The sequence below is a fragment of the Protopterus annectens genome, chromosome 2.part1 (assembly GCF_019279795.1).
Source record: "Protopterus annectens isolate FY-2018-M chromosome 2.part1, PAN1.0, whole genome shotgun sequence".
In the NCBI taxonomy this organism is placed as follows: Eukaryota; Metazoa; Chordata; order Ceratodontiformes; family Protopteridae; genus Protopterus; species Protopterus annectens.
Window position 1 is genome coordinate 925,109,195 of NC_056729.1, and position 16,030 is coordinate 925,125,224.

General features: G+C 40.9%; 1 protein-coding gene across 1 annotated transcript in view; it reads right to left on the reverse strand.

Annotated features, from left to right (window-relative positions):
* Positions 1 to 10,428: 10,428 nt before the first annotated feature.
* Positions 10,429 to 16,030, reverse strand: part of LOC122794920 (solute carrier family 22 member 4-like) — a 376,090-nt gene continuing 370,488 nt past the window's right edge. Inside the window, exon 3 of the mRNA XM_044063513.1 lies at positions 10,429 to 10,507. Coding sequence (XP_043919448.1) covers positions 10,429 to 10,507 — 79 coding nt within the window. The remainder of the gene's footprint in view (positions 10,508 to 16,030) is intronic.

Consider the following 16,030-nt stretch of genomic DNA (forward strand, 5'->3'; position numbering starts at 1 on the left):
CTCTGTCGAGTAGAACCACTGGCATGATCCCCAGGGTGAAGTTTCTATTTCCCATCCACTCATCAAGATTTCTCTTGAAGAGGGCCAGTGAGGTGTTCTGTTTGATATGTATGGGAAGTCTGTTCCATAGCACGGGCAGTCTCTGGGTTATGAACCTGTCCCTCCAGCGCATTCTGTTGATTGTTGTAATGAGGTTGAGGTCTCTGGAGTGTGTGGTGTGGAGGGATTGGGATTTCTTTAGATTTAACATTTCTAACAGAGCTGGGTCAGACATGGCTTTGCTAAGTCAAGCAGAGATCATCTCTATTTAGGCACTATGAGACAGAGAATAGTTGGATTTTTTTGAGTCTGTCCATATAGGACAAGTGTTTAAGGCCTAGGATCCTCTTTGTGAAGTACTTTTGCAGCCTCTCCAGTTGTTGCAGCTGTCTAATGAGGTGCATGCCAAATGGGGCATTGTACTTGATGATTGGCCTAATGAGGGAAGAGTAGAGGGAGACAATGACCTCTTTCTTCCTGGATTCAAAACTCTTAATAATGAGATGTGCCACATAGAAGGAATGTCTGACCAAAGTGGCAATGTGGTGGTCAAAAGAGAGGTTGCTGTCAACCCATGTTCCCAGATCTCTTAGAACACCTACTGTGTTCAGTGGACTACCATTGATGTGGTAATTCATGGGAACTGGGTTTTTCCCAAATGAGATAATGACACATTTTTTGGCATTGAACTTAAGGCCATGGTTCTGACACCAGTCGTTGGTCTCAGTGAGGCCTTTCTGTAGTATGTCAACATCACTTGGAGAGTTAATAATGGCTCCCAACTTGCAATTGTCTGTGAACTTTGTCAGCCAGAGTCTCTTCGTGTCAGCCTGGACTTCTGGAAGTAGATACCAAACAGGAGAGGACCCAGGACTGATCCCTGTGGGACTCCACTTGTGACTGGTCAGCAGTCTGACTTGGAGTCTGCTACTTTCACACTGTGGGTTCTATCTGTAAGCCAGTTTGCAACCCACCTAGTGATATTGGGGTTGATGCCTAGCTTAGGGAGTTTGTCTATGATTCCTGAGTGGGGAATGGTATCAAAGGCCTTGGCCAGATCAAGGTAGGCTGTATGAACCACCTTGGCTTAATCCACAGCTCTGGTGACTGACTCAAAGAAGTCGACCAAGTTGAGCAGGCATGATCTACTCTTCACAAAACCAAACTGTGTGGGATCCAGAGTTTGGAGATTCCTATATCTTTGTTTATTACGTCCATGATGATGCGATCCATAGCTTTGCATATCAGAGTTGTCAGGCTAATGGGGCAATAATTCCCAGGGTCTGTAGTCACTCCTCCTTTGTGGAGAGGGATGACTATAGCAGTGAGCCATTTGGTAGGGACAAAGCCTGAGGTGAGGCTGTGAGTGAACAGGGCACACAGGTGAGGTACCAGTTCACTCTGTAGTTCATGTAGAACATAGCCAGGGATATTGTCAGGTTCCATAGAAGCCATATTCTTCGCCTTGGACAGTGCTGTTTTAACCTGTGCAGCAGTAATACTGGGTGCCTGGCAATCTACTGGTATTGTAATTGGTCCTTTGGGGGGAGAGAGGGGTAAAGTTGGCACTGAATCCGTCGGCCAGTATATTGGGAATATCTGTTGGCTCGGTATAGGAGTTACCATTGTGCAGTAGCTCAAAGCAAATCTGGGTATTGCCTGGAGATTCTTTACACAACTATAGAAGGCCTTGCGGTTGTCTTTACTATCTACTGCAATTCTGTTTTCATAGCTAGCTTTAGAGGATTTGATGAGGGATCTCAACTTTTTGTTGAGGCTGATAAGGGAGTTTTTCCAGTCTTGGGATGTCACCTTATTCCACATCAGTTTTCCCCTTCTGTTGTAGAGTTTGTTTATGGCAGGGTACCACCAGATTGGCTTCCTTTTTTGGAGGAGAGTGTATTGGTTCTATTGGGTATGGAGAGATCCATGCATTTGCGTACATGTTCGTACAGTGCATTGGTGTATGTTTCTGCGGTCATGCAACTATTCTCCATTTGCATGGGTGCCGTGAAGTTAGCCACCTCTGTTTTTAGGAGCCCAAAGTTAGCTTTGGAGAAGTTTTTCATGGTGATTACCTTTGTGGGGGGATGGGTGGGAGGGAGGTGTATTTCCAAGGTGATTAGTTTGTGGTCGGATCTAACCAGGGAAGAGTTGACTACTGGTGTAGAGCAATGGTCGCCCATGTTAGTAATGATCAGGTCAAGGATGTTGCTGCCTCTAGTGGGGTACTTGCTAGAAGGATGGATTTCTTCTGAAATATATAATTTCTTAAAAGTAAGGAAACCATCAGTCCCCTCGATTTTTGGTATTCTGAAAGTCCATAAAAATATCCAACACATTCCCTTTAGACCTACTGTAGCTGTGGGTGGTTCGAAAACTTACCCCATAGGTATGTGTATTGATAAATGGTTAAAAGCCATTTACAACAATGCCCGTCATTTAATTATTGATTCATGGGACTTTTTGGGCAGGCTTAAAAGTGATCTGTCGGACAAAAATGATATGTTTTTAACCATAGATGCAGTTGACCTTTTCACTTTTGTCCTATGAAATGAAGGGTTAGAACATTTTTTTACAGTGTTAACACTTACATGAATTTTAGTAAACATACAATTAGTCTAATATTTGAATTGATGGCTATTGTGCTAGATTACAGTTTTATAATTTTGAAGGGCAGCTGTTTAAACAGAATAAAAGAGTAGCACATCTTGCACCCCAATATATGCTAATTTACTTATTTTAGATTGGGAAACAATGCATGTGTTTCAGAATGAATTTTAGAAATGTATATGTTATGCTTTTGAATGGGCGGCCACGGTGGTGCAGCGGTTAGCGTTGTTGCCTCAGAGCAAGAGGTTCTCTGGTTCGATCCTCAGCTGGGGTGTCTTCTGTGTGGAGCCTGCATGTCCTCCCTGTGGTCACGTGGGTTTTCTCCAGGTGCTCTGGTTTCCTCCCACATCCCAAAGACATGCTGCAGGTGGATTGGACACTCTAAATTGGCCCTAGCCATGAGTGTGTGTGTGTGTGTGTGTGTGTGTGCCTTTTGTGGAAGGTTGAGCGCTGGGCTGGTAACTCGACACTGTAAAAACTCTACTGCCAATCATGAGCGGACAGGTGATCTGCTGTGGCGACCCCTAACCGGGAAAAGCCAGAAGAAGAAGATATGTTATGTTCTTGGATTACATCTTTATTCTTTGGAATGGGACAGAGGAAAGAATTGTGGATTTCATCCATCATTTAAATAGTACCTCTTATGTTTTTTAAAATTCACTTATAACTATAATAAAGATAAAATTAATTTTCTGGATACTATGATTAAACCCACTGATTATGGTTTCAAATCAATTGTCTACAGGAAGGAGACTTTTAGTAATTTCTACTTGCATTACTCTAGTTGTCACCCATTTGCCCCAAAAAAGAGTATTTTGAAAGAACAACTTATTAGGGTTCCCAGAATGACTTCCCATGAAGATGATCTTTCCAGTGAATTTTTTGCGAGGGAATATCCCTGGAAGCTTATAGATGAGATGAAAGGTTACATACAGGCCCAATGGGTAAGAGATTTCAATGCCTGCTAGGAGTAGGGTCAATGAACAAAGTGAATAACTTAAATGACAAGATTTTTGAGAGGGGATTAGTTATTGAATATGGGTCAAAGGCTCAGGAGATTAAGTTTATTGTGAGGAAAAATTGGAATATATTATAGACTAACCCTGATTTATTCCAGCTTTTAGGACTCAACCTTGTTTTATTTTTAATACTGGTTTAAACTTGAAGTAAGGTTTTGAGGGTAATGGTTTGATCCATGATAAAAGGAAAAATTTCAGTATTAGAAATAAAAAATGTAGGTTTTGTGCCCAATGTAATTACATGCTCAAGACTTGTTCCATTACCTTCAAAAATACGGAAAAGGTTAAGGTTACATTCATGAGGGGAAATTGTCAGACCTGCAGGGTGGTTTACTTAGCTAAATGCTCGACCGGCCCAGCCTTTTATGTGGGCAAAACAGAAAGTGGCAATTTGGAAGAAAAAGAGGTTAGATGGCAGCTGAAATTCCAAGCTTCACATCCCACAGGAATAAATGAGGACTCTGGAATAAAATCCCAGTCCAGGTTAGGCAGAGTCCCTTATTGACTCTTTTCAAGGGGAATCTTGATGAGTGGATGGGAGATCATAGGTTTACCCTAGGTATCACTTCTGTGTCACTGTTAGACAGAGGCACAGTATACTAACCTCAAAAAAGGGCATAGCAAAATTCATTTAAAATGGGCGGCGAAAGCCAAACACACTCTGGATAGGCTTATAAATGCCCTAGGGCAGATAGCCTAGTATGAACCTATGAACCTATTTCTTTGCAGCCTATTTTAAACAAGAGAGCAAACATCTATCAAGGTTAAGTAACTTTTAGACATGGTACAACTTTTAATTTATTGTGTACAAGGACTTTTAACACAGGTATTTTACTATTTATGAAGTACTTAGGTTCATAGGTAGGTACTAGGCTATAGGCCTAAGGGCCTAAGTAAGAGTAGCCAACAAAGTTCCCTGGCTTACGCCAACCCAAGAAAGTTAATTTCCTGTGCCCCTGTTGAGCAGAGCCACAGAAGTGATCCCGGGGTGTATTTCCTATTTCCAATCCACTCATCAAAATTTTTCTTGAAGAGTGTTAATGAGGAACTTTGCTTGACATAGATGGGTAGCTTGTTCCAGAGTATGGGACATCTCTGGGACAGGAATCTATCCCTCCAGAAGGTCCTGTTTATTGTGGTGACAAGGTTTAGGTCCCTACAGCATGTAGTTCGGACGGATTGGGATTTCTTTAGGTGTAGCATGTCCAACAGCTCTGGGTTTGACATAGCTTTATATGTTAGGCAGAGATCACCTCAGAGTAGGCGATATGCTACAGAGTAAAGCTGGAGTTTTTTGAGACGATCAGTGTAGGGCATCTGTTTGAGGCCAGTAATTCTCTTTGTGAGGTACTTCTGTGGCCCTTCCAGCTGCTGCTGCAGATGTCTTGTGAGGTACATTCCAAAAGGGGCATTGTACTCTATAATGGTTCTAATGATTGTCGAGTACAGGGGAACAATGACCTCTTTTTTTCTGGATGAGAACCCTTTTGTGATGAGGTGTGGCATGTAGAAGAATTTCCTAACTACTGTGGCAATATGATTATCAAAGGAGAGACTACTGTCCACCTGGGTCCCAAGGTCTCTTATCACACATTCAGTGTTAAGAAGACTGTTGTCTATGTGGTAGTTCATGGGTACAGAGTTTTTACCAAAGGGGATAACAATGCACTTTTTGGCATTGAGCTTGAGGCCATGGCTCTAACACCAGGCATCTGTCTCAGTGAGGCCTTTCTGCAGGATGTCCACATCATTTGAGGACTCGACTATAGCTACTAGTTTGCAGTCATCTGCGAACTTCGTTAGCCAGAGGCCTTCTGTGTTAGCCTGTACTTCAGAGAAGTAGATACCAAACAGGAGAGGTCCCAGGACTGAACCCTGTGGTACTCCACTTGTCACTGGTTTGAAGTCAGATTTGGAGTCTGCAGCTTTTACAGTGTTAGTTCTGTCAGTGAACCAGCTGGCAACCCATCTTGTGACATAGGGATTTATACCTAGTTTAGTGAGTTTAGCTATAATTCCAGAATGGGGGATGGTGTCGAAAGCCTTGGTAAGGTCAAGATAGGCTGTGTGAACCACCTTACCCTCATCTACGGCTTTGGTGACTGCCTCAAAGAAATCAACCAGGTTCAGGAGGCAAGATCTGCCTTTCACAAACCCGAACTGTGTGGGGTCCAGAGTTTGGAGGTTACCAATGTCTTTGTTTATGAATTCCATAATGATACGTTCCATGGCCTTGCAGACCAGGCTCATCAGGCTAATAATGCAATAGTTCCCAGGATCAGTGGTGGCTTCGCCTTTGTGGAGTGGGATAACTGTTGCTGTGTGCCATTCAGTGGGCACAAAGCCTGACGTGAGGCTATGATTGAACATGATGCTTAGGTGGGGAGCCAGTTCATTCTGAAGTTCGTGTAAAACGCAGCTTGGGATGTTGTCCAGTCTCATGGATGCTGTGTTTTTGGCTTTAGATAGTGCTGCTTTTACCTGTGAAGCTGTGATTACAGGGACTCTGCATTCTTCCTGTATAGATATGGGCCCTTTAGGGGGTGAGAAAGGGGTAAAGTTAGCACTGAACCTATCTGCCAGGATGTTGGCAATATCAGTTGGTTCTGTAATTTTTGTGCCACAGAGCAGATCTGGGTGTTGCAATTGAGATTCTTGACATAGCTATAGAATGCTTTGTGGTTGTCCTTAGAATCAGTGGCAATCTTGTTTTCATAGCTAGCTTTGGAGGATCTTATAAGGGATCTCTGCTTCTTGCTGAGGCTGACCAGAGAACTCCTCCACTCATGGGGTTTTACTCTCTTTTGCAACAATTTCTTCCTTCTATTGTAGAATTTGTTTATGGCAGGGGACCACCAGATTGGCTTCCTTTTTTTGGAGGATAGCGTCTTGGTTCTGTTTGGGATAGCATGATCCATGCACTCGTGTAAGTGCTTTTAGAGTGCATTTGTGTAGGTTTCAGCAGTCATAACTGTATTGTCCATCTGCAAGGGTGTCATGAAGTTCACCACTTCTGTCTTAAGAAGCATGAAGTTGGCGTTGGAGACATTTTTTACAGTGGTTTCCTTAATGGGGGGTGGGGGCAGGATGAAGATATCTAGGGTGATTAGCTTATGGTAGGATATTACCAAAGAGGAAATGACTTCAAGTGTGGAACACCGTTCACTCATGTTGGTAATGACTAGGTCTAGGATATTGTAGCCCCTGGTGGGGTTGTGGATAAGTTGATCCAGGGCATTGGAATTTATGAATTCCAGAAAGCGCTGAGTGAAGGTGTTGGTACATGAGTAGTTTTCCCAGTTAATGGTGGGGTAGTTGAAATCGCCCAATATTAGGTTGTTTGGTTGAACCCTAATATTTTCCAGTATATCAAGAAAAGAGGAGTGGGAATCCTGGGGCATGGTGGGGGATCTGTAGCAAGCTACAATTTGGATTGCAGTTTTGCCCAGAGTTAGTTGCACTTGGATAACCTCGGCTGCATTATGCTGAGCAGCTAGCCTGGAGGTATGGATATCCTTAATGAATATGGACACACCTCTGCCTTTGGTGTTCCGGTCCAGGTTAGATGGCGAAAACTGTGGTATGAGTTATAGACTGGTAATGCAGGGGTGCTCTCTGGATCTTTGAACCAGGTCTCAGTCACTGCACAGACATCGATGTTCTCCATTTTAAGGAGTGCCTCGAGTGAGTGCATTTTGAGATTTAGACTTCTAGCATTGAGTAGCATTACCCTCAGTTTTTGCTTGCCTGTTCCTGTTAAGGTGGTGAATTTGTCATTTGCACCTTGCCTAAAAAAGGCACTATAGGGGCGGCAAGAGCCTTTGCCAGTATCTGGAATCCCAGGGGTGACAGGTGCAGGCCATCTCTGGCAAAGCATCGTGGTCTGTCGACCATGTTGGCCCAGGCAGACAGATACTGGATCCTCTTAGAATGACACCAGAAGCTTAGCCAATTGTTGAAGTCAATCATTTTATCCTTTTACTGCGGTATCATTCTGGGCGATGGCAGGATGCTATTCAGGGCTAGTTTCATACCTGCATGGGCTACAAGATCGGAGAGTTTCTCCATGTCTCTTTTCATGTAGTTCAGGGAGGTACGTCTCAGGTCGTTCACACCAACATGGACAATCACAGAGTCATATTTGTACTTAGTTGTTTTTAAAGCATTGACAGTTGTGCGGATTAAACATTTTTTAGTTTATTTTTTTTATTATAAGTTGGAATTGTTTCTTTAAGTGGCTGATTGCCTTTAATTAAAGGTGTACTACAGAACATATATAAAAAGGCTTGCAGCCCTTTTGATCGAGATTTTGATGAAGTCCTGTTTTAACAAGGGTGAAAGTGCTTAACATATGCTCTTTACTTTTTAATAAAATTATATAAAACAAATCCTTGTTACTGACTGGAAGCTTTTTTTAATGTTTATGGTCATTTTTAACTTTGATGTTATTAATGCAGACAGATCAGAGATTAAGTTTTTGAGCACTGATCAGTTTCATTAAGAATAATGTTGAAGCAATCATACGTTTTGCATTGATTATTTGAGTTTTATCTTCTTATTTTGAGTTAATAAAATAATAATTGCAATAAAATATTATTGAGGACACCAATTAACTAAGGGGACAATTTAATAAAGTATGCTACCCAGAGGGATTTTGGCAAACACTCTAAATGAAACTCTGTGTACTTGTACATTAAAGACCGTGTCATTTTAAAATGATGCAGTTTGGGTACTCTTTGTTATCAGAAAATGTGAAATAATTTCTGCATATTTAAGCATTTCTTCAGTTTAGCAAACCTTTCCAGTGATATTCTCATCAAAGCTGTGTGGTGACCAATTTCAGTGCTTTAAACCACAATTTAATACATTTATCAGCTGTTTAAAAATGCAATATTATAATATCAAAGAGCTGAAAACTTTTTATAGATGGCATGATTTCATATTTTTGAATGGGAAATACTTTTTATGTTCACTTGGAAGTAGTTTAATTGAGGAATGAATGAAATACCAACACACTACTGAATGACACATTTAATATATAAATATTGCACCAATGCATAATAAAATGCAGCACAGAACTCATGCAGTGCAGAAAAGTGATGTTCAACATACTGCCTGTTCGTCATGCATTGCAGTGATCTGTACTGGACATTAGCAGCAGAACCTCAGTTTATCACATTTGCCTGACAACTACTGTACATAAATAGTATAATATTATATAATATACATATATGAAATGAAACGTGTTAAACACAAACTAGCTCCTCAAGTAATACAATTTCATGCTGGAATATAAAAGCTGTAAGTGGTTTCCTCTTAAACCAAGGACTTCTTCTGACATACCGTTCCAGTTTCAAAATTACATAAATAAAATAATTGGATTTGATGAATCAGAGGGACAATGGAGGACAAGGTGTGCATAATAAAGTTGCTCCCATTAATGTAAACCTGAAAGGAAAAAAAACAACTAATCAGAGTCCTGTTATTATACGTGAATGAAAATGATTGCATTTAAAATTTAACCTATGGGAAATAGCCAATCATCAAACCGTAGAAAGAAGTGAAACGCCAGTGATCTGGAGGGAACTATGGAATGCTGGGTGTTGGTGAAGTCCAAAAGTGAGATGGTTTTGGTGCCACTGTGTCTTGGGACTGAATATCGCAAAAAGAAATCCCAATTGGTATTGGAAAAGGCAATGGACAAAAGTGAAACTAAGTATGAGAAGCTTTTAAATGACTTCCATTAGCACATTAACTGCTTTTGTAAGGAGAACTGTAGCCTGAAAATGAAAGTAAATCAAAGGATTTGTTGTACGTATGACAGAACTGGGTGTGATTAAACACATACATGAGTGACAACTACTACAGCCCATAGTGGTGGCATTATTGGGGAATAACTATGCTAAGGATAAATGCTAAAAAGAAGAGCAAGATAAATGTGGAGTATTTCCTAGTAAATGGACCTCTGTATTGAAAGGCTAAAATAAAAATACCAGCAAAAAAAAACAGACCAAAGTAGCCAGGATTACATTTTTCTGGTTTCGACAAGCTAGGGGGTGGGGGTGAGTGTGCTAGTGAAACCTAATCTGGAGCAATGAGGAGCCTTTGTGGAGTTTATCTAGTTAATATCCAAATCCATGCAGCAGTAAAGGAACAGAACCACTCCGTAACTGTGACTGAAACATTGCAAAGAGGCTTTTTTTTGAAAAATGTAGGAAACCATATGAATCTGGAAATAACTAGCTAATGGAAGTATTTAGATCCTCCAGGGGATCCTGGTGACAAAAAAGAGATCATAAGAATACCAGTCAGTAGTAATTATCTCAAAGTGAAACACTTTTTTTGTGAGTTTTGATGCCCTGCCTGCTTACCATCAAACCCTGTCTCGGTCAGTCAGCCCATTAATTCTCAACACTTGGAGAGAAACAACAAAAAGTGATAATTACCCAGGTAGCCATCTGGACTAGTTACCATTTTTTTCTGTTTTTTCCTTGGGCCTATCTATATATACACATACACTTTTCGCAAGGTACTAGAGAAGGGTGTGCAATGGGCTGCCTATGGAGGTCATTTCCTCACTTCTGCAAGGGGTAGCCTTCATAGTATCCCTGCTCTTCCCCCTGAACCATGAGTAGTGGTCTCTCCACTCTAAACTAGGGAAGTTGTACCACCCTGTGCACCTCCAGATGTATGTAAACCCCTCCCTCATTTTGGGGTAAGAGACAACGCTCCTTCACTCCTCCCCTTCCCTTCCTGGCTACTCCAGTGCTGCGGCCACTAACTGAAGCATGGTCATCATGGTCACAGTCAGATCTACATCCTTCTGTGCCACAGCACTAGGTAAAAGTGAATACTTATATAACTAAAATGAACTTAAAATAATCTATCATTTGACTCAAATGTGACTCAAACAGGAATGCTCAGGAAAACTGCTACTTCAAACCAAATGTGAATTTAACCGATGGAGTGCCAACGGTGGCCTAAAAACATATGCCAAAAGGAGATTTCTTTAATGAAACATGATCAGTGGAAAACTAGTCAGGCATTTATTGGACAGTGGAAATAAATGACCTCTGGCAAGAGGTACTCAAAGCGTGGGAGAAGCAGTATGGAAATGAAGTCCAAAGGTGAACTGGTCTTGGTGCCGCTGTGTTTGGGAATCACAGTGACAAACAAGTTCTGCAGTTAACATGGATTCAATGAGGTACTGGAAGGAAACAGAGAGAAGAGAAAAGCCAGTGACCTAAATTATCATAGCAAAACCTGCTGTAAACAGGCCTATTGTATGATAAAGGAACAAAAGGAGAGTAGTAAGGTGGATGGACTTGTAGGAAAAGAAGAGACAGATTGCTAACAGGAATGCCTGTAATGGGTTAGTAAAAAAGAAAGAAGAAAGAAAATTCAGTAATCAAATTACCCAATCAATAAAAACAAAATGAAAACTCCAGCAAAGCTAGAACTTCCACTGAGTGACCTCCTAAACCTCTTGTATCAGAGGCACATGGGATATATGCAGATGATCCTTATGAACATCAGGTGTTTCAGCTACTTGGCAATTCTGAATGCCCATGACTAGTTTTGTCATTTTAATGGACAATTTCAGGCCAGTAAAGCCAAACCCCACTAGCTGTTCTGAAGTTCTAGCTTTGCTGGAGTTTTCATTTTGTTTTTATTGATCATCAGCTGGGTATAACAGCCCTGTGTTTCTAATGCTTAGACAAACACTCTGCTTGTGCTGTACTAACAAGGTCATAACAAGGCCGAAATATGCATATCCACAGCTAGTGTGGTTTGGCTTTATTGGCCTGAAATTGTCCATTAAAATGATGAAACAAGTCATGGGCATTCAGAATTGCCAATTAGCTGAAACACCTGATGTTCATAGGGATCATTTGCATATATCACATGTGCCTCTGATACTAGAGGTTTGGGCGATCACTCAGTGGAAGTTCTAGCTTTACTGGAGTTTTCATTTTGTTTTTACTGATTGGTTTTTCAGTGACCTTCTCACTCATTGTTTTAGTAATCAAATTACCTGGAAGGGATGGAGTGGGGAGGCAGTGGCTTCAAGTTCAAAGTCATTGTTACTGACAGAACTTTTAGTGGCTTAATGTTGAAGGGAGAAATGTTGGTCAAAGGGCAGGGGCTCAAGTGAGAAGGGTAATTATAGGGCAAGACAGGTGATAATAAATGCCTATAGTCTGATAAGATTTATGGATTATAATGAAGGTAGCTTGAGTGGTCTTTTGACTTAATATTAAAGTTTCTGATTTTCAAATTGTTGTGATGACTGAATAAATCTTACAGTTAATAAAGAATTATGGCAAACAACCAAAACAAGAGCCAGAGTAAAAGTTTCAATTTTTTGGTTGCAGTACTGCTATACTATAGCTGAAAAAGAGTTATGTAAGTCATTGGAAGAAAGCTGAGTGATGGATATGTCTACTGGTACAAATTAATGAAAACTCTTCATTGGGAGTAGCTTCCATGGTACTTAAAATGTATAGGATCTTAAAAAGAACATTTTAAGAATGAAGACACATGAACGGATGACTGTTTAACACCTAGTCATCCTGAGAGACTGTCTGAGATGGATGTTGAAAGCTTAAGCATTTGCAAACTAATGGTTCGATAAATGACAGGGTACACTGCTTTTGGAAGACAATACTACTTTGCCTCACTATTTGGTGTTTGTCAGTGAATGAAAAATTCAGATGCTTGTAAGACTTATAATTACCACTCCCAGATGATTGCAGTAAGTGTTCTAGAAAATGTAAGCATTTAGTTTCAGATTACAAGTTGCCTTAGAATATACTACTGGTGATGAAGAAGATGATGATATTTGCAGAACTGAATGTCAGCGTTCCTTTTGGGGGGGGGGTTGGAAGGTGAGCTATGCTTGCCTGATAATATGCAACATCACAACACTTTTCCTTTTCAATGCTTTAACCAATGAGTTTTAAATGGCATTTTATGATATTGCTTCACATATCAGACATGCAGACTTCACAAGTGGTACAGAAGAGGAGCATGTAAAAGAAAATTAAAACCATATTTACAAAGTAAAAACTGAATCCAAGGTACCAACGAGTACTTGTAACAAAATCAAGAAAAGTACCCAGGAAAGTTGTAAAACAGCAATCCACAGCTCAATGGAAAAAGTTTAATGTAAATCACACCAACACATACATGCTTTCACAAATATCACTGCATTTTCGTCCCTAGTATACAGACTTCATCAGATGCAGGCAATAAACATTTACCCAACCTTTATAATCCCCCTCATTAACCAATTAAAACAGCCATATTGTACAGTCTTAAAACATGTTAAAAACAGAGAAAAGATGTTTTAAAAATCTACAATATGAGTGTTTTAATTAGTTAATGAGGGGGAGTATAAATGATGGGTAAATGTTGATCGTCTGCATCTGATGAAGTCTCTGTACTAGGGACGAAAACGCAGTGATATTTGTGAAAGCATTTATGTGCGGTCAGGTGTGATTTATATTAAACTTTTGCCTTTGAGCTGTGGACTGCTGCTTTTCACCTTTCCTGGGTACTTTTCTTGATTTTGTTTTAAAACCATATTTAATGTGAAAAGACCAAATTTGCAGAATTTACCAAGCAATCTTTACCTCCTTAAAAACTGAAAATAGGATTCATAGAAATGGTTCACAATACACAGACACAGGGGAATGCTCTGAAAACCCTACACATGATTCATAAACCGTGATGTACAAGTGTTGAACAGTAAAAATTAGTTGCTGCACTTTATAAACATGTCCTTGGTACACAGAATCTATGTTAATAGTCAACACAGTATATCCGTGGACCAAAAGGCTGTCATCTTCCAGGAGGCTGTCACATAGTCTTAGTGATCTCCCAGGTAGCCATATGCCTACCATCTATTGAAGAGCATAATCTACAATGGCTGCTACGGACCCACCTGTAGATACAGATAGGTTGTGGTATAGTGTAGACCACTTAATGTTCAACGTAGAAAAAAATATGAATGTTAAAAATAAATAGGTGCACATAGTTTTCAAGGCCACTGTTGATGGCATACAGCTCTCTGTCTAGGAAGTGTGAGCAGAAGATCCAGCAGAACATGACTGCAGGCATCTGTGCTGTAAACCCATTATGTACTGTATTCCATTTCATCTCCCTGAGCACTATAACTGCAAGACGCACAAACTGCTAGTCTGTACATCCTAGACATTTGTTTTGCTGCTTGGCAAGCAGCAACAGCACTGTTGATCTACAATGTGCTCAGGATGCTCTGCTTTATGCTCTTACTGTAGTCAAATGTAAAGAGTGGACACATTTGCTTTTAAATAGTATATTTATGTCATGATTTTTTAGCAGATTGTTCACACTATAGGATGTGTGATGTATAGTAGAAACTATTTCCCAACATATGAATGTGTAAGCTATATGCTAGGATGTAGCCGAACCGGACACCAAGGTGCTTGTAGGCCTGGATGTTCTCTAGTAGACTGCTATTGGTCCACAAATAGAGTCTATATCAGATGATCGAGCATTTAGTTAAGTGAATAATGAAACATTGATCACTAATAATCGCACACACAGAACATCAAACAACAGTTTCCAGGGAAACAATGTCATTGCCCAATGAGAAAAAAATAAAATAAACACAAACAAAATGGGGGGGCTTCGCCCCTACACCCCCCCCGATGTGGGGGATTGTGCCCCTCCAACTAAATATACCAACTCCGAGATCGCTCCACATTGAAGAAAGGGCAAACTCCGTGCAACGGCCAAACGACTTGTTTCCCTGAGTGGAAACTGCCGTTTGCGGTTTTGTGTGTTCGATTATTAGTGATCAACATTTAGTTATTCTATTAACTAAACGTTCGATCAACTAATATAGACCCCACAAATAATCCATTTTCTCTTGTACATGTTATGGTGCCTGTTGGTTTCAAAAAACATTATTTTAGATTTTCCCAAAGCCACCCTATGAGCTAGTCATTCAAGAGATATACCAAGTTGAACCAAGCGGGTCTATATCAGTTCACCGAAATGGCTGAAGTTCGAACACCATATGTTCGAACTTCTAACCACGAAGTACAAAAACATTGAAGTCTTAGTCTCCCAGGGAGAAAAATCACTATTTCAAGAAACACACACACAGCACAAGCACACCAAAAAAACAGCAATCCACACACAAACACTTAAATTCCTATATCTAACCCTACACTAAACTGTACATACACTACTATCTATCCACTTATCTTAACCCAAATCTAACCCTAAGGTCCGTCACTATCGCACACTCACCTGACCCGCGCCCTAACCCTATCTCACCTAACCCGCACCCTAACCTTAACGTCCACACAATCGCACACTTACCTGAACCCAACCCGTAACTTCCCACCACAGTCCTGATAATCGCAAAGCCACAGAAACGGCCCACCAAATTCTTTCTCTGGGAAAGAATTCGGTGTTCTGAGGCTTCGCGATAATCAGTGTTTGAACCTCACAGTTCAAACATCTTGTGTTCGATTGTCAGCCGTTTCGACGGACTGATATAGACCCAAACCAGGCTGCTATTAAGAATGTCAGCAACCAGAGATGGTGTGTGTTCATCCTTGTCAGCAGGTGTTGATGTCAGTGCCGTTAAACAAAAGGGATTTGCCAATGGTCAGGGACATTCACTAAGTGTGTGTCATTCCCAAGACCTGTTTGTCTCACACACACATACACACACACACACACACACACACACACACACACACACACACACACACACACACACACACACACACACACTCACAAAGCAACCACATCTTCAGAAGCTGTGTCTGCTGGAACCTGTTCTGAACAACTACCCACTACATTTGGACACTTAACTCCCACAGAAAGCACTACCCCCTCACAACACATTAAACCCACTTCCCTACAATCTTCTGTCCATATCAAACACTCCCTTCCATATCCTTAGTACTTCATCCCTACACTGAGCCACTTGCTGATCCCTGTCACTGAGGGCCTTCTGCATATGATGACAAATGTGCCCTGCCCTCTCTGCTGTATTATACGAGTAGTTGATGTCTGAGGTATAGCATGGATAGTCACTGCATGCACAGCATAGCCTGGATATAGTGTTGCCTGGTTCAGTTTTAAACTTTGCTTCATCTATTCCGGCCCATAGTGGACTTGATGCCCTCTCTTTGCTAGTGCTACAGTGTACTACATCCATCTGTACCTCTCATGATCTTTCCCTGCAGACAGTTACTCTGACAATTCTAAACTGTCATCTCTTCTGCCACTGGCTCTGATTAGTCTGGTCCTGATGGCAATCCCCTGCTCTAGCTGTGTAACTCCATGTTGTTCAG